This window comes from Acanthopagrus latus, chromosome 6, assembly GCF_904848185.1.
Source record: "Acanthopagrus latus isolate v.2019 chromosome 6, fAcaLat1.1, whole genome shotgun sequence".
Lineage (NCBI taxonomy): Eukaryota > Metazoa > Chordata > Actinopteri > Spariformes > Sparidae > Acanthopagrus > Acanthopagrus latus.
The window spans coordinates 8,092,609-8,111,125 of NC_051044.1; the positions used below are offsets into that span (position 1 = coordinate 8,092,609).

An 18,517-nucleotide genomic window follows, 5' to 3' on the forward strand; every position below is an offset into this window, starting at 1 on the left:
ACTATAAAACTTCTATAAAAGAATTATAAAATGACAAAAGAGAAACAACAGTGTGCTTTGGTTCATCCATCACAGTGAAGGTAGAAGGCGCCAAGTGTTTCCAAAGTAGTTCATATAAATGAGGTGACACTTCAAGGAAAAGCAATAAAACAAATATATCGCCTCTTATGCAGTCTGACAGTCATCCCAAAACTTTCTGCATATTTTGAAAAACAACCAATTAATCATTTCCACTATCTATAACATCTTCAGATACGTTCACAAACACACAGTAAAACACATCGAGTGTATCTCTCACTGCCCTGAGCACAAACGACTCCTGTAACGGTGAAATCTTGGCTCCATTATTCAAATGCAGCACTTTTTCTTTCCCTCAGGACAAACTGTGTTGCTGCTGCTGCCCTCATCAGATTCAGGTCCTATATATAGAACCCCATTCATCAATAATTCACACTGCTGTGTAAACAGGTAAGAGGAGATGACCAGCCTGACTCACCTGGTCAAATTCTTTAAGGTTTGATGTAATCTCACGTAACTATCAAGACAATTGGATTGTGTGACAAATGGATCGATAGAAGTGAGAAGCACTACATGCCCAGACAAGAACTCCGTGTATTATGTGTTTTACACCCTGAGGGCAGTTTGGTTAAAAAAAAGAAAAAAAAAAAAGTCACCAATCCCAGCTGCACAAAACACATTTAGTTTGTGTACTGCAGACTGAAACACAGATCAACAAATTCATTTGAAATGTAATTTTACAAAACATAAAACAGTATTCACAGTTATTAATATCACCACTGATGGTCCCTGGTAAACAAATTCAGCCCTGCACAACATCCTGGATTCTCTACTTTGGTTTTCTCTGCAAACGTGTGTGTGTGTGAGTGTTGCAGGTAAATAAAATGTGAATGAAAGGAGAGAATCCGTGCGTCTCTCGCCTCGCCTTGATAAAAAAGTACTTAACCCTCAGCTGCTCTCATCGTGTTGCTTAACAGCCAGCAGCAGAGGGACTGCAGTTGTGCAATTTACCAGGTACAAATATGCGTAGCTGTATGAGCAAAAAAAAAAAAGGAAGTGCGCTCAGATCAGAAAAAAGGTGTCTGTGCTGGAAAAAAACCTCAGCAATAGAAAGCACTTAAAATTCATGTAACAACATTTCGGCAGCCACTGACGCTTTGTTGAAAACCTCGGCTGCCAGATGGTAGAATAAGTGGAACTCACTTCTTGTTTCTCTACAATATTCATGCAGCATCAATAATATACAAGTTCTGGGCACAGGCAAACTTCAATACATCAACAATGGCACTAATTTTAGGAGTTACAGCCTCTATGCAGCACGGTTAATGTCATATTGTCTAGGAGGAGCAAAAGGTGTTCCCCAACTTGGAGGCCAATTATCCACACAGGAAATAGAGCCTCAGATGATCAATAACAGAACTAAAAGATAAATGAGGAGTGAACTGGCCGACCACACCTTCTTCACCGGTGTATACACAGGGCATCAAAGTGTATGTCTGAGAAACATTTGTTAATACGAATCTAAGGCTGTTTTGTTTTCATGGACAAGACAAACAATAAATGTGGTTTCCTCATCCATCCACACGTACCTGTTGCTGCTAACAGCCACGTTTTCACATTTTATGCGAATGTGGTGAACAGCTGATTATTTAATTAATTTCACTGATTCATTCAAGTTAATGTTTGCTGTGTAAAACTGAGACAAGGTGCTCATATTTCCCATCCAGAGCATTAACACTTTTTAAAACAGGCAAAAAGTGTAAATATTTTTTTGCTAGATTGAGGACGTTTTCTCACATTTCTTTCAATGTGACACTTAAAAATGTGCATTGAAATCCGTTGATGGAAACACAGCTTCTTTTTATCACTTGTAAAGTTTAGCTCAAAGCATTTGTGACTACACAGGGAGCAGCACAAACTCTGATCAGGTGATGTCACTTGACGCAGAAACAACGTCAGGCGTTGGTATAGATTAACAGCTCGAGGCCACATTAGCCGCCACTAGTATAACACACCACATCTTTGAACAAACAATCGGCCGTTAAGTTGCCTTTTAAGTAATGTATGTCCTTGGTTTTGGGGCTGCTATTAACAGTTACATTAATTATCAATCAATCAATCGACAATTCCTAGATTGTTTAGTCTGTAAAATGTCATGAAAATTTCCCAGAGCGACGTCTTCAGATTGCTATTTTTGTCAAGCAAACAGTCCATAAATCCTAAAGACTCTTCATTTATCATTAATGACAAAGACAAGCAGCAAATCCTCATATTTAAGAAGCTGGAATTAAAATTAAAATAAATGGCTGGAATGATTAATCAATGATCAAAATAGTTGGCAATTAATCAGCTTTTGAGTAATTGATTAATTGACTAATTGTTGCAGCTCTAGTTTTGACGACAGATGCAAGGAATAAAAAAAAAAGACGATATATCTGTGCAGCTTTTCCAAAAAACTGTGCATCATACATTTAATGCTAACTGGTGCAGGGCTCTTAAAAAGTCCTTAACCTTCAATTAGATTAGACAAAGATCAAGGTCAGTGTGTACTTTTTACTACTTTTTCACCAGCACCTGTTTCAAAATCACTTGAAATTACAATAAAGAAACCATCACTCATTTGACTCAGACGTTGTTATCTGTTACATGACAGCCAACATGGAAACAACTACTGGAAAAAGCTCTCAACTACAAAATTCAGCTATGCAACCACAGACACACACCATAAAGGTCTTAAAGAAATATGAACATGTCATTACAGATTCTGAGAATACAACCGAACCTCGTCTGTCCTCTCTGCAGCCGCTCAGTCCTCGACAGCGTCACTTCAAGAAATATCTCACAGCTTTCAGGAGAAGTGACACCTGAATCTCAGGCTAACAGTGCGTCACTGCTCAGTTGCAACCATGACACATCCTGTGGTATGCAGGAGCACACCTTTTACACACACACACACACACACACTCACACACACACACACACACACACACACTGCGAGACTGGACTTTGACAGATTCCTGAGAAGACACTTTATTTGACCATCAATAATTAGCTAGCTGCGAGGCAGGGTGGAGACTGAGGGCTCTCCCTTGTCACACACACACATGGCCAGTAAAGGAGATTCATAGACAGAGAGAAGGACACAAGAGACAGAAAATTAGTCATCACAAAGATGGAGGCAGACAGGAAGAGCAGAGGGAGGAGACGGTCACACAGGTGGTTAGATAAAGCCTGTTCTGTGGAGGACAGATGGGCATCAGACAACATCAGGGCATCAGGTCAGCTGTGCTGCGCAATCAATCAATACAGATTTTGCAGATGTACAATGGATGAAACGTGTGAAGGGTGCATAGTCTGAGCGACTTTCAACTACACGATAAGTCAATACATGAAGAGAAGAATATTAGTATCCTGGAAATAACATATCGTTAGTGGACGCCATTTTTTTTTTCTCAGAAACAAAAGCATTAATCAACACATTTGAGGACAAACACACAAAGCTCTTTTGTCATTTGTTCTGAATAAACTGAATCAAAGCAAACAGGTGTGCGTCCTCTGATAACAGACAGAGAAGCTCCTGCCAAAGCTGCCGGCTACTTTTTTCCACACAGCAGAGGGTAACAACTTGCAGGACTGGACAGGCTGCCTGAAATCCATAACAGTCCTCAAAGACTCCAATAAAGCCAGTGGTTTTTATACACAGACAGATGCTCGTCTCCACAGTATGTGCCATCTGTGTATCATCTAATCACATTTCTCCCTGTGGGGCTGGCTCCATTTGACCCCGGTGTTCTATCCCATTATAGTAGGAAGTAATATACGACCTCCTGTGCAAGCAAAAGAAGAGCTGAATGGGCTGCTGGCCTGGTCCTATTACTCCAACGGGCAACATAATCTTATAATTGAGTCCGTCTTCCTGCAGTGATTTCACATCTAGCATCCTGAGATCTAGAGTCGAGGTCCCCCAACAACTTCCTCACCAAAACACACACGTTAGTTATTTGTATTGCAGTTAGTTACATTTTTGAACTATAATAAGACATTACATTTCAATACATGGACTTTGGAGTTTCTGGTGGGCAGATTTTTTTTACCTTCAACAAAGACTGGATAGGTGAGCTGTTGCCCTCTGCCTTCCGCCTTTATGCTAAACTAATCTAACCATCTCCTGCCTCCAGGTTTTAAGGTGCAATATGTAAAAATTCAAGTTTAAAATGTTCAAGAATTAACTAACAGAATGTGAAATGTTATGTCGATTTTTTCTTATTGTGTTCCAAAACATCTACTTAAGTAAGCATGCTAAACAGCTAGCCCTTGCTCATCTGGTTGCATGATACCACTCTGAGATGTAAGGCCTGACCAGCAGCAGTATCTGCCTCAGCAGCTGTTGTGCAATCCGATGTTTAGGTATATTTTAGGTTGGCTAAAAAATCTAAACTGAAAGTTCACTCTTGACCTTGGGAACTTAAGACTTACTGATATCATTACAGTTTCCCTTTACTTGTTTGATTTACTGTACACTTATGGAAACCAATCCCAGACACAAAGTGCTGCCTACAGGTTATTTAAGGTAATAATTCATCATCGTTTTTCATTCATTTTTCTTTTGCAGGTGCTGAGTGACAACATTCTGCAAGAGAGAAATTCCAACAGACGTCTCGTTTCCAGTTTCTATTGAATTCTCCATGGACATGATGTGTGTCATTCACCTACGGTCCACTACTTCAATTTAACTATGATGTCTTTGGAGAAAAATGTACGGCTGAGAAGTTTCTTTGCATGTACGGTTAAAGACTGTTTAATATTCTCTGAAGAGCTACTTTCTCATACTCCACGGTTAAAAGAATTCAATCAATACTCAAGGACAAGTGTGGAGGACACTCTGTGCTCTCCATCGCAGTTCGTCTGTAATCAATAACCTTCTTTTTTTTTTTTCTCAATGCCCGGTGCAGGGAGTCAGTGTGGACAGGGCCTTTATTGAGGCTCCTGGTTCAGCTGCTGGAGTCAGAGTGTAGTCAGCACACACTGACGCTGATACTGAGCAGGGAAATGTAAGTGACTCATTCAGTGACAGTGCAGCTGCTAAAAGCTATGAGAGCTACACACACTTGCACACTCAAAAAGCCTCTGTTGTTGTTCTCATGAATGAGAACTCCTCTGGGCATTCGAAGTGAGAGGAAACACCATCAGTGATGCACTCAGTGTGTGCAGACTGCGGTTCAAACAGCAAACAATCCATCAATCTACAATACAGATTGATTGTATGCCAATTTGCTATGTATAAATAATCAATAAAGCAACAACTCTTCTAAACACAAATACATAGATTTAATAAAAGTTAAAGTGATTTAACTATGTCTAAAAGCACATTAGGAACATGCTACATCAGGACTTCTTCACTTCATGACTCATCAATAAATAATCTGCATATCAATCGATAATGAAAATAATGGTTAGTTGCAGCCCGTCTTCACTCCTGGGCACACAGACCCCATCTTTAACAAGCCTAGTCGTCATAGCAACACCAAGCCCTCTTCCTTCCTCCTCTTTTGGCTCTACAGCTCTTCACTGACACTATAAATCTGACACGCTTGAGCCTCAGAGGAGTGAAGCGAACCTGTGGCCAACAACCTCTAATAGCCTCTCCTTGTTCCTCTTAAGCTGCGAGATGGGTTCTGTAATGTACCATCCACAACACAGGAGCCCTGGAGATACGGGCTGATTCATGGCCCTCCGGAAAGTGGAGGCATGCATCAACGATTCACATCGGCTCATCCCACAATTCTTAGCAGCAGTCGCGCAAGGCTGACTTGTTGACTGACACTGAATTAGCCTAATATGTAGTTAAGCTACAGCTACTATATATATATTTATTTAAAAAAGCAGAAAACCCTCACTGTGAGCATTTCACCTTGTAAAAAGGGAAAATACAAGATAAGTCTTGAGACTGACGTTAGCCCACACTGTCTGTCTGATCATGGATTTATCACCAGGCAGGGACCTGGATGCACCTCAGGACAAAACAGCTGCGTTGGCCTGAAATCGTTTGCTGCTGATCTGTAGCATACAGCCTGCTGGTTCAATTCTGCTGATTCAGAGTCTATAGGCACGATGCAGCACAGTCAGACAGTATGGACCCAACAGGGGAATTTCTAATCAGCGTCTGAGAAGACCTCATACATAACACAACTCCCACGTCTGTTGTAGATTTGCATTTCATCATGACTGGATTGCTGAGTCAGCTTTGGATGAAAACTGCAAAATTAAACAGACACCTACCCGGACAAATGTGTGTGTCATTTGTACTGTAGATAGCACATTGTTAAGCCAAATGATCTTCAGTTAGTCGAAAAATTAATTAGCAACAACTTTCTACAATCAATTAATGATTTAAATATGTTTTAAGCAAAAATTGCCTCCAAATTTCCTGGTTTCAGGTTTTCTGTTTGGTGATTTAGTTTAGCTGTGTCCAAAATGACTCCTTTTATTTTCTCATCCACAATTCCCCAGTAGAAACTCAGTGCTTCACAATCATTTTGTGTCTTGTAATAGGGTGAATGATGCCTCCTGTGTCTGCTCACAGAGGGAATCAGGCTCATCTTGGTATTCTGTCTCCACAGAGCTGCCTGCCATCTTTCATAAAACACAAAACAATAAATGACATTTACTATATGCCAAGGCAGAACAATTCTTTTGTGCAATTGTTATCTCATGTTGGTGCGCCACTCCAAGGTTCCAGCGGTTGCACAACATAGCATGCCTTGGTATGTAATGACAGTTCTGCCCTTTTCCCCATTGTATCACAGTAACACCAAACACAACACATCACAGGTCAAACTCCCTGAATCTTCTCCTGTGTGACATCAGCTAGAAAAAATGACAGAGGGTTCAAACCTCCCTGGCCCTTTAAGGACACGCAGCCTGCCTTTCTGCCACGATCCCCTGCGAGGATCCGATCTCAGGCTCCAATTACTTTACAGTTTACAGACCACAGCCAGAGCCCTGTTCTCTCACCATCACGCCTGTACATCTTTACAGTCTCTGAATATGCAGGAAGCTTTAAGAGCTTACCATTCAGTAGATAACACAATTGTTTGTCCATATTTGAAGAGAAGCTCCAAACTGAGAGACCTTACAGGAGAGCAGCACTTAGCTTTAAACTACTGTAACTAATTTAGTGTTGAGGTCATTCTCAGAGGATCTGAGATAAAGTTGAAATTTTAATTGCATTCATCCAAACCCAGACATATGTGGATGAAAAAAGCCTTATGATGTCTGAGCCATATTCTTGGTAACAAAAGGGACTAATAGAAAAGAATAAGTTAGCTTAATAGCTTTCAATCAGCTAACGTCCGCCGGGGCTCGTCAGCACCAGATGTGACATGCCCCGCTTGTAAGTGCAAATGGAAATTGGAAGCAAACAGTGGTGTCTGTGCCCGCTGGGAATAACATGGTCAAATCTATAATTATTTACACAGAGAAAGAAAAAAAAAAAGGCGACTTGGGGTTTAGTCTAATTAATTACATTAGCAACGACGGCTCATCTGCCGGTGCTCCCACAAAAACAGACAGGAGTTGAACCGGGAGCCGCAAATCAAATGAGTGTCGCTCATTTGTCACATGGATTAATCCAATTAGGCAGTCGCTCAAATCAAAGCATGTGTGCCGAGACAAAAATCCACTCTTGCCTCAACTCCCTCTCTCTGGATGACCCTAAGCTAAGATATTTCCATGGAATACAACACTATGTTTTTAGGTAAGATACTGGAGCATGTGATTTCTTTATCAAACTGAACACACCACATATTTATTATGGTTTAATGACCCGGAAAGATCTATGTATAGTTGTATTAACTATAGAAAAAAAATCATTTTCTAATTCATGAAACTGAATCAAAGTTTATTCCTCAGTAACTATTTTCTTCCCACAAATGAACCCATCTTATAGCACAGCTAGTACACTGTGTTGCAGGTTGAAGGGTGAAATGACGTGAAATAGTGAAGGAAGCCGAGTATTTCTGCTCAGCTTGTTGACAGCAAAAACACTTTTTTGTGATTTTTCTGAATAACTAATTTTTGTCACACTGCATGTTACAGTGAAGGACCCAAATGACACAATTAACAATGACTATTACCCAGATAAAACCTCAAATCCTCAGGTTTGAGAAGCTGACGCTGCTTTTATTATGACTATTGGTACCTTTACAAAATATTACTGAAAATCTTTGATAAAAAATCATGGTTAATATGGATACAATGGCTAAACTCCTAGCATCACCAGGGGACCTGATGAGATTTAGAAATGAACTCCCCACGTCTGTTTCATTTGGTGCAGTCTCTATTTTACTCTGATTCACTGACATTATCCCCTGGATTATAATGCTGACGCTCTGTGTAGCTTCAAAATTCCAGAAGCAGAGCGTCTGTTGTCAACAGCCACATTAAAGTTCTGCATGTGGTACAAGCAAAAACACGCATTTACAGCTCATTCTAATCGAGTAACAGATGCTTCATGCTGTTCTTAAATGTGACAGCATTCTGTCGCTCCTAATCTTCTCTGTCATCGATCTTTTCAAAAGAGGCATATTTTTGGAGAGGAAATTCAGAATTCAGAAACTCAGAATCTTGATATTAACAACATTAATGAAGTGATATTAGAAACTCAGAAATATTCATCTTTCTCATGACAGAATAAACAAGCTGTTCTCAGAGTAAAATAAGGTCCCCTGAACACTGTTTGAAAACAAAAAGATGGCAGGGTCCGCCAAACATAAACAAAGTAAAACAGTATGAAACTGAGTAAACTGTGTCCTTTAAGGGCAGTCTGTTGTTGTTGCAGTCATGATTTTGTTTATTTAGGCTTAAAAAACACTGCCAATGAAGACCTTCCTCTTCTAATTAAAACCCCTTCCCCAAAACTACATAGTTCATGTTTCATACTTGTTCAGTTGTCTTACAACAGGAAAACAGATGCTTCAGAAGACACACAACCAAAAATCACCAAGATGCAGATTTCATCATATGATCACTCTCTTTGGTGAAATGTGGCAGGTAGTTTGCTTTGGAAGTTTTACTTCACAAACTACAGACTTGGCAGATTCAGATTGGGGAAGATAACAGACGACACCTTTACCTATTACAAATTACTAAAGGTCCCCAGGTGTTCCTTGTACCATGCCTATATGCATTTAAGTGGGTAAAGGCAAGTATTGGAACAAGTAGAACAGTCTGGTAACTTCAGAAAATGAAATTAGTTTAGTGTAATGCAGCCTTTAAAACAAGGAAAAGACGTCACCTGTGCCATTTCACAATCTTGGCATTTTAAAAGTATAACACGACATATCGTCTCATACCAATAACAATAGAATATCGATATGCTGCTCTGCCCTAGTCCTACACCTCCCCAAAATCTTCTGCCTGTTAAATGTCCACCTCTGTCAAACTCCACACCTCCACCTGTGATGTTAAAGAGTTGAAGTAACTCTGACAGGTTCACAGACTCAACAGAAGAAGCTCCAACAGATCCAGACGAAAGGGTGCAGTGGCCTTTTAAGACATGAGGGGGAACACAATGTTTTTTTCAACAGATTGACCTCTGTTTAAGGCATACATCATCTCTCCTCTCTAGATCATATTCCATGCATCATCTCTATAGGATAGTTTCCGCTACAGATGCCCTGCAGGGTGTTGTTGTACTGTTCTGTGATGGATGTGGTCCATCAGTGATCAGAATGTTCAGAACCGTGGACAGAGCTCACTCAGCAGATCACACCCTCTGTATGTTCACATGGAGGTCGGCACATCGCAGCAGTCCTGACCTGATTTACCACCAGCTGCTCCACTATGATAAATCAAAGAAATGTGTTGGTGTGGAGGCAGCACAGTCTCTCCCCAGAGACAAGCTGTATTTTCTTTCTTTCTTTTTTTTTTTTCTTTCTTTAAACATCCCTGCTGCCCTCTGCTGCTGCTGCTGCTGGGTGCCCTCCTCTCTACACTCATTACATTCCGCACAAGCACTAAAATTCTTAGTTATTGTATTTCTTATGTCAGTCTGTAAACTTATTTGATGATTACATACGCTTGTTATCTTTAATTTGTAACGGAGTGTCACGAAGCAGGTGCACAGTCTAGCGGTAAGTTAGCGTCAGATCACTTCAGCACCAAACTGCAGGGTTTATGATGCAAACCGAGAAGCTCTCACAATGACGAGACTTATTCTCACAATAAGTAACTTTAAACGCTGTGGACTTTAATTCAGTCACATTAAAAAAAACACCGCTGTTTGTAAAAAAAAAAAAATGTAGCAGATGGAAAGATTCAGCAACATGAACTAAATTAAGCTAGTTTTAGCGACAACAACCCCGCGCTAACTTAGCCGTTGGAATGACAAACGGCTGTCAAAGATGAGGAATGACTCACCTAAACGAATTTTTAATCCAGCTTCTTTGAGTATTTTTACACTGTAATCATTGTCTTCATCGCCAGGGACTGCCTCCGTTGTATCGCCGGTGTATGTGTCGCTGAAAGGAGCCGCCAGATGGGGGATGGTCCTCCCTGCGTCCGAGTCAAGGTAGCCATGACGACAAACGGGACATCCGGGAAGACCTTTCAAAATAAACGGTTGAGGCAGAAACGATCGGCGGGAGCGCCTGTTGTAAAAAAATAAAATAAAAATAAATACAATCAAAATAATTAAAATTGTATATGTTAAAACACTGTAGAGTGTTCTTAAGATATAAATAAATAGTAAAGAGACGAGCACAGTTGATAACAAATAAATGTACAAAATCTAAAAATGACTTCCGGGAAGCCCTTTCAAAATAAACGTTGGAAGAGGGGACGATCAGCAGAGTCCAGCACTATTGCCTCACAGTTAGAAGGTACCGGATTCGAGACCCTGCTGGGGGCATTTGTTCAAACTCATTCAAAGGTTAAACTGTAACTCAGATCTCTCTTTGTAAGTCTCTATGTCACCCTGACCACTTGCCAAAGGTGCATCCTGCCGCTTTTGTGTCAGCTGGCATTGTCTCCAGCAGTTTTCCCTGTGTCAAAGATAAGGATTTAACCATAATGAATAATGAATAAAAACAATGATAAGATAATACACATAATGATACATACATAATACATATACCAAGTCGGAAAGTTCCTATCATAGAGAAGAGAGAGACGAGAAGAAAATGTACAAAATTTGAATCCAAGATTGACTTTGTCATTTTATTACTTGTTATCCTGAAGCTGAGTGAACACCCCTGCCCTCTATGTTGTTTGTTATGAGGAACTAATGCCAGGTCATTAAACCCCCAACCTGTCATAAAAAGGTTTAAACAAACACAGCTCTACTTTAATATGGGATCATTTAGATGGATGTCATTGCTAATGTTTAACAGTAAACAATTGAAGAATATGAATTTGATTACTTTTTAGCATGTTTACCACAACGTGAAATTGTTCTGGCCATTCTTCATTTTGAAGATTAAACTTTAAGTTGGCACAATTTGTGCAGACTTTGCAATTCATGAAAACTTGGCTTATAAAGTCACCATGCACAGTTACTGTTGCTCATTCCCATTGTGGAAGAAATGTTCAGATCTTTACTTCAATAAAAATAGCAACATTACCTTATAAAGATAGACTATTATAGGTACCGGTCTACAATTTTCATTTAGAATATCACAGGTAAAGTATGTAAGTAATTAGTATCAAACATAGAAGTAATATATTTAATTGTACCTGAGTAAAAGTAGGCCTACTTATAAGCAAGATTCTACCACTGATTATTCCAGATTTCTCATTTGTTCATTCACTCACTCATTCATTCATTCATCAATTTATTCATTCAACCTATATTCAAATATAAAAAAGAAAAAAACGTTGAAGGCAAGTTACTATTATTTTAATGATGAACCATAAATAAAATAAAAAACAGAATAGGTGCAAAAATGTGATAACAAACAGAAACAATGAATATACACAGAGCGAATAAACAGAATGAGTACATAAAAATTACAATAGATAGGAAACAATATGACAGAATACAAACAAAACAGGAACAAATGCTTGCAAATGATAAGAAACTGCAAGCAACCAAACATGACAAAACACAAATAATTCAGAATCAGAATCAGAATTACTTATTATTATTACAGGGAAATTTCCGTGTCAAAGCAGCCAAAGGACAGTAATATTACAATAAATTATATTAAAAAAAACCAATATCATAAAAAGGGTAAGATATAGAATAGACTCGAATATACATAATATTGTACAATATGAACAGTAGAGGTGCATAAAAGATAAATGGCAGACAACCATACAGAAGAGTTAAAAACACTTAAATTTAAATGCTGAGTAGCATACGGCACAGAAACTGAAAGCAGTTTCCCGAAATTTAGTATTTACCCAGGAACTTCGAGTATTATATAATCATAAAAGCATGTTGAATAGTGACTCTGTGACCACTTTAATAAAGAAAATAAAAAGAATTGGATACTATTATTATTATTATTATTATTATTATTATTATTATTATTATTATTATTATTATGACACATGAGCAGACCAATGATGTCATAACAACACAATAGGTTTTTGTAAAACATTATATTAAAAATAGCTTTAAAATGTTGTTAAATTGCCAAATAAATTATTTAAACTATTTAATACCACCCGCGACCCTGCAGAGGATTAAGCGGCGTACATATAATGTACAGATAATGGATGGATGGATGGATGGATGGATTTAATACCACGAGCACAGCACTGTATATTAACCCAGCAGGCGTTCCCCTCCACGCCGGCAGAGGGCGACACACCTCCAGCGGCGCCGGGCTGAGGGGATAAACCTTCCTGATCAACGACAGACGTTCCTTCCGGCTCCGGTCCCATATCAAGTGGAAAGGTAAAGACAGACCCGGCGTCGTAATCTAAATATATCTTCACCATCTCATGTTCTATTAAACAATAATCGTTGATGTTCGACAGTGTTTGGTATCATAATTTATCCCGTGAATGTATGTTTGCGTTAAATATGGTACAATCGTAGATATTAGCCGTTAAAGTGGGCAAGTTATCACGGCTGTGGTGCCCACTGGCGACTGCCATTTTTCCCTTAAACGCGGGCGGCTTTGTGAGCATTAATATGTGTAAAAGTCTGGCTACTCAGGCGAGCATTGAAAAAAAACACCAATGTATTCATTGATAAACCCTAAGATATGTGGTTTACTGCTTCTTTGAAGCTTACCAAGACATATAGCCTAGTTAGCTACCAGGCTAGCCAGCTAGCATGGTATCACAGAGGAAGCTGCTGTGAGCTGTCTTGACATGAACGTGTGGATGTTGATGCATAACCTGTCACTCAACACAGATGCTGATGCCCAAGAAGAACCGCATTGCTATCTACGAGCTCCTCTTCAAGGAGGGAGTCATGGTGGCCAAGAAAGATGTCCACCTGGCCAAGCATCCCGAGCTTGCTGACAAGAATGTGCCCAACCTTCATGTGATGAAAGCGATGCAGGTGAGAACCCGGGTGATGGAGGTGGAAAACTTATATTATTGCTGTGTATTTTCACGTGGAAGTGGCCTGAAACCCAGTTGTATAGACAGTAGCTCATCAGTTTCCTGTGGTAGTTGGCTAAAGCTTGACCTCCATCTTTGGTTAGGACTGACATCATACACTCAGGGTAGTTTTTCATGATGTGTCTGTATCCTTGTTAAATGATCTGATAGAGAAAAAAAATATATATGTAAGGCATAAGTACAGGCATTCACTGTGTATTACACGTGTAGAAGGACTATTTCAAGTTCAGAAAGGTCCACTTAAGTGTAACAGACGTCAAGAGGCCACAGAAAATGAGAGCAAGATCCACTCTTGCATTATAATATATATTTCTGCCTCTGATTAGACCATATTATAGTGCAATACATATCAGACCTAAGTTCAGAGTTAAGGTTACTAAATACTTGCTGCTGTTAGTTCAGAATCACAAGTTGGATGTATAAATTTATAGATCTATAACTATACATTGTATCTTTCAGTTGATGGATTTCTTTTTTTTTGCATGCAGATGGTTAGTCTGTGAACATCCTTGAAACTTTTCAGAATAGTAAATGTTGTCAAGTGGCTATCTAATTCAGGTCTGTGGAATATATTAGGAAAGCAAAACATGTAGATTACAAATGTAGTGTGTCATGAGGGGGACAAGAGAAATGGATGACGCTCATCAAGCACTACATCTGTCAGTATCAGGGTTTTGTGTCTTGATTTTTTAAAAAAAAATTATTTTATTTATTATTTTGCAGTTTGTGCAAAGTTGTATCATGTTCTTCACTTGCACAACGGAACACAGTGACAGTAATGGGAGTAAAGAAACAGTTAATGTTCCCGGTGAGGGTACTGTTTGGTTTATTACGCGTGAGTATGATGGGAATAATTACTTGAAACAATACACTTGGTGGTCAAGTCAGTAAATGCTTACAGTTGACGAGTTGGTAGTGCTCCAGTCTCAGTGGGAGAACTACATGATGTGTGTGTGCTTTTCTTCCAGTCCTTGAAGTCCTGTGGGTATGTCAAGGAGCAATTCGCCTGGCGTCACTTCTACTGGTACCTCACCAATGAGGGTATCCAGTACCTGAGAGACTTCCTCCACCTTCCCCCTGAGATCGTGCCCGCCACCCTGCGCCGCCAGACCCGCCCTGAGACCGCAAGGCCCAGGCCCAAGGGTAAGATTGCTAACGAATTAATTATTCTGGTGGTGGTTAAATGTTGCTGGGCTTGGAGCCAGTGTCGCAATCTGCAGAATACTAGCAGTGATAACGACTGATTTTCCCTTTTTAAAAGGTAGTGTCAACCAAGTTAACGTGTCTTTAGTTTTCACAAAAGAGAACTCAAGTCATTAGCTGATGTAAACCTGCTGAGTGGGTGCGTTCCAAAGAGATTAACATCATGGCGTCATCCAGAGTTCAGCAGCTCTGATAGTTAGGTTCCAGGTGTGTTGACTTGAAATGACCTGTACGTGAAATATTATAATTTGTGGAATGGAAAAGCCACCAGTCAAGTCTCAAAAGCAACTATAACCGATTTCCTCAGAAGTACTGAAACTTGAGATATAATCTCAAGTCACATCATCATCCTCTTACCCAGTACTGCATATCTTGTTAAAATCATGTTCAATCTTGTCTGTTGTACAGACTGGCACAATATAGGAAATAGAATGTTTGTTTTTGTTTGTTTTGTATGAGACAGTGTGCCTTTGCTTCTGTCACATGAGACTGGTGCTATGTTATGTGGAAGTTAATCATTTTGTTTTGAGTTTTTTAAGTTAAAGTTCATTACACTGATGAGTCTTTTAAAAACTAAATGTGTGACCCTGCAGCATCCAAACAGCTGATGATTCTTAATGTTAGCATCCCAACATAAAATTGTAATCTTTTGAGAAGAAAAATTGCACTCAAGATGAGGTTGCACCGATGTATTGGTGACATGATTCTATACAGATATTAATGTGTGAAAAGGAAGAGAAATGTACTTCAGTCCAACAAGCTTATTTTTCTAATACAGCTACAAAATACAGAATAACCTCTGCCTACTGTTGGACTAGTTAATGGTTACCTAAACTCTTGGACTTCATGTTCACCACCGCCCTGTGGCGTCATTGATCTTCTCCTGCTGAGTGGAAGGCATTCGCTGCTGGTAGAGAGGCTGGGTGGTCTCAACCTCAAAGTCTAACTACTAAACTAATTACTGTATCACATGTTCAAATGCAAAGTTAATTTGGTTCAGCTGTTATTTACAGTCATCACTCCTTTCTGGCTCATTGATAAAACTTCTGTTGGCATGATGAGCTCTGCATGTCTGTGCACTAGATGTGGACCCAAAAGTATGTTTCATTCTCTCTGCTGTGGCTTCTCTGTAGTCCACGTGTGGAACTTGGCCTCGGCCAAATTTAGAGTCAGCAAGAATAAAATCCCCACTCAGAACTTTGAGTGCCATCCCATCTGAAGTCCTCCTAAGCTTTATCAACTGAAATCCCATCATAGGAATGCCAAATATTAAATTTTCTTGATTATTGGACGCCATTGTGCTGCTTCAAAGCTCACAACAGTTAAGTGCAGTATAAAATGTGAGTGTGTTACATCTGTTTACCCCCTAAGCATACTGATTTAGTTTTTCTCATTAACTGAACATTTCCTCCCTTTATTAGAGTATAGTGGTTGTCTTATGGTTACATCTTTTATTCCAAGAAAATAACTTGTAACCGAAGTGGTCCTGAGCTGAATTTGCTGTTTTTTTTTTTCTTAGGAATGGAAGGAGAGAGGCCTGCTCGCCTCAACCGTGGTGAAGCTGACAGAGATGCATACAGGCGATCTGCTGCACCCCGTGAGTATACTTCAGTTCTTCTAACAATGTGGTCTTGTGCTGCATTAATGGGTGAAATGAGCAACACAGTCTAAAAGTGATGCTTGAATATAAGTAATTGAGTTTTTCAAAATTGTTTGCTTTTTAACATCTTTTTAATGTAGTGGAGAGTATTTGCTTAGACAAACTCAACATTGTTTATGTAAAGGAGCATTTTAACTCTCCTAGTTTGAAGCTGATATGAAAATTGCCAGCTGACATGGTAATTCGTATTTTCCCCATCAGCTGGTGCTGACAAGAAAGCAGAGGCCGGTGCTGGAGCTGCCACAGAGTTCCAGTTCGTAAGTATTGCTGCTTCTTCTCAGATTTCCCTGTGTGGGTTTTAATTTTGTTTCCAAGATGACTATTGTTTTGCTCTTGAATAGGTTTTTTGTTTTGTTGTGGCAAATAAGGAACGCTTTTTACAGTAATTATACAAGGCTCCCTGAAACTGTGCGGTTTTATAATGGGTTCAATAAGGAACGGCTGCAAGCTAAACTTAATGTGCATAGAGCCATTATAAAACTCTTTTCTTCGGTTTGACTGATGTACTGACAAAATCTTTTCCCCGTTGCAGAGAGGTGGCTTCGGACGCGGCAGAGGACAGCAGCCTCAGTAAATTTCACACGCTCTTTCTGTACAATAAAGAAAAACAAAATACATCTTGTCTCAGTATTGTTTATTGATAAAATAGAGATTGTGGGTAAATGATGATGAATAATGAACAGTTGGTTTCAAACACTCAGGTGAGCAGATGTGTGTATTACAGAAAATGCTTTGTGGGACATTTCTATTTAGTTGAGCGAAGGACCTGTGTAGTTGCCAGACTGTACAATCGACACGCCCTCGATTCGTGCAGCCGGCTTATCCATTCACACTGGTTCAGTTCGTCGTTAATGTGCCCCTGATACTACTTCCAGAAGAAGAGCTGCCGGGAGTGAATGTGGGCCAGACTGCAGTCTCAAAATCAGAACCATACGATACATTTACAGTAGTTATTCCCAGTAATAAACTGAAGGTATCACAAAGGTATTCTGGGTTTCAATGTAAAGGACGACGTGAGGAAAAAATAGTAGTCCAATTAGTAGTAGTCTCATACTGCTGAACTTGGTACTTCATAGACAACTTGCATGCATAATGTACTTTTGCTGTTGACTTTTTGAGTAATACTTTGTCAAAATCCTTAAATAATGATACTGAAAACTTTCTAATTTGGTTTATTTTAGACTAATAAAGAATTTATTAATGCTGATACTTATTGTACAATTAGTTAAATGCTTTATTAATATTTTCTGTAACACTTGTGGTCTGTCTGTGAGAGAGAGGGACAAAATGTCCAACAGTCCTACTCATTAACTGCAAAATACTTAATTAAAACAGATATGGGGAACATTAATATTTGAGAGGAGTTTCTGCCTTGATGATTGAAAGAATGTTTGTTAGTTTGCCTAATTAAAGAAAATACCTCCTTGTTCTTTTTAACACCAAAACTCTTATTGCCAGAATGTTACATTGTGAGTGACAGGAGATTCTGAATGCATTGATGTAGATTGGAAATGATGAAGGAACAACTGTTTGTTCTCCTCCAGACATTAAGTTTGGAATTTAACACGGGAGCCTCTGATGGCTGAATGGCATTTCGACCATAACTGATGCCATTTATACCTGTGTTCTTTTACCATGACATGTCAGAATGTCTTGTGTGAACTTTGAGCATTTATTAATATTTGGCTGTAAGTTGTACTCATGTCATGGCGGGAAGGTGGTGGATCAGATAAGGGCGCTTGAAGACCAAACACATCTTACCACTGTAGCACTCTTAGGGTGGGAGAAATTATAAGAACCATTTTTATGAGCCGGTTTTATAGATTTGATGACCCAGTGTAATCTCTGTCACAACGCTGGCCAAACCTGTAGACTTGCATAAAATGGATCATGCAATTTACTATGAATATGCAGCTGCGGCACATTTCCATACTGCAAATTCTGATATGTGGCCACAATGTAAATACGACCGCAGTACAGTAGGTCTGAAGTGTGCCAGTGATGTACACTGTTGTCCCAATGCAATACAAAATGGAAATGTAAGTACTGTCCCCACCC

General features: G+C 39.4%; 2 protein-coding genes across 3 annotated transcripts in view; one reads left to right on the forward strand and one right to left on the reverse strand.

The window, feature by feature from the left end:
- pacsin1b (protein kinase C and casein kinase substrate in neurons 1b) overlaps nucleotides 1–10,624 on the reverse strand; it is a 31,532-nt gene extending 20,908 nt beyond the window's left edge. The window contains exon 1 of one of the 2 annotated variants that reach the window (XM_037100976.1): nucleotides 10,438–10,624. The gene's annotated coding sequence lies outside the window, so the exon portion shown is untranslated. Of the gene's footprint in view, nucleotides 1–2,800; nucleotides 2,943–10,437 lie in introns of those variants that run through there. The other variant, XM_037100977.1, reaches the window with a different exon arrangement.
- Nucleotides 10,625–12,764: 2,140 nt separating this feature from the next.
- On the forward strand, nucleotides 12,765–17,076 carry rps10 (ribosomal protein S10). Its single transcript, XM_037102292.1, has 6 exons — nucleotides 12,765–12,919; nucleotides 13,385–13,534; nucleotides 14,565–14,739; nucleotides 16,319–16,396; nucleotides 16,661–16,716; nucleotides 16,992–17,076. The coding sequence occupies exons 2-6, from the start codon at nucleotides 13,385–13,387 to the stop codon at nucleotides 17,031–17,033; spliced, it is 501 nt and encodes a 166-aa protein (XP_036958187.1). The 5' UTR covers nucleotides 12,765–12,919; the 3' UTR covers nucleotides 17,034–17,076.
- Nucleotides 17,077–18,517: the final 1,441 nt, after the last annotated feature.

What these genes read in the sequence shown, in the direction of transcription:
- rps10 (XM_037102292.1), top strand. Translation starts at nt 13,385, where the DNA reads ATGCTGATGCCCAAGAAGAACCGCATTGCTATCTACGAGCTCCTCTTC. An exon ending in ATGTGATGAAAGCGATGCAG is followed by an intron (nt 13,535 to 14,564) that starts GTGAGAACCCGG and finishes CTTTTCTTCCAG; the next exon opens with TCCTTGAAGTCCTGTGGGTA. An exon ending in CGCAAGGCCCAGGCCCAAGG is followed by an intron (nt 14,740 to 16,318) that starts GTAAGATTGCTA and finishes TTTTTTTCTTAG; the next exon opens with GAATGGAAGGAGAGAGGCCT.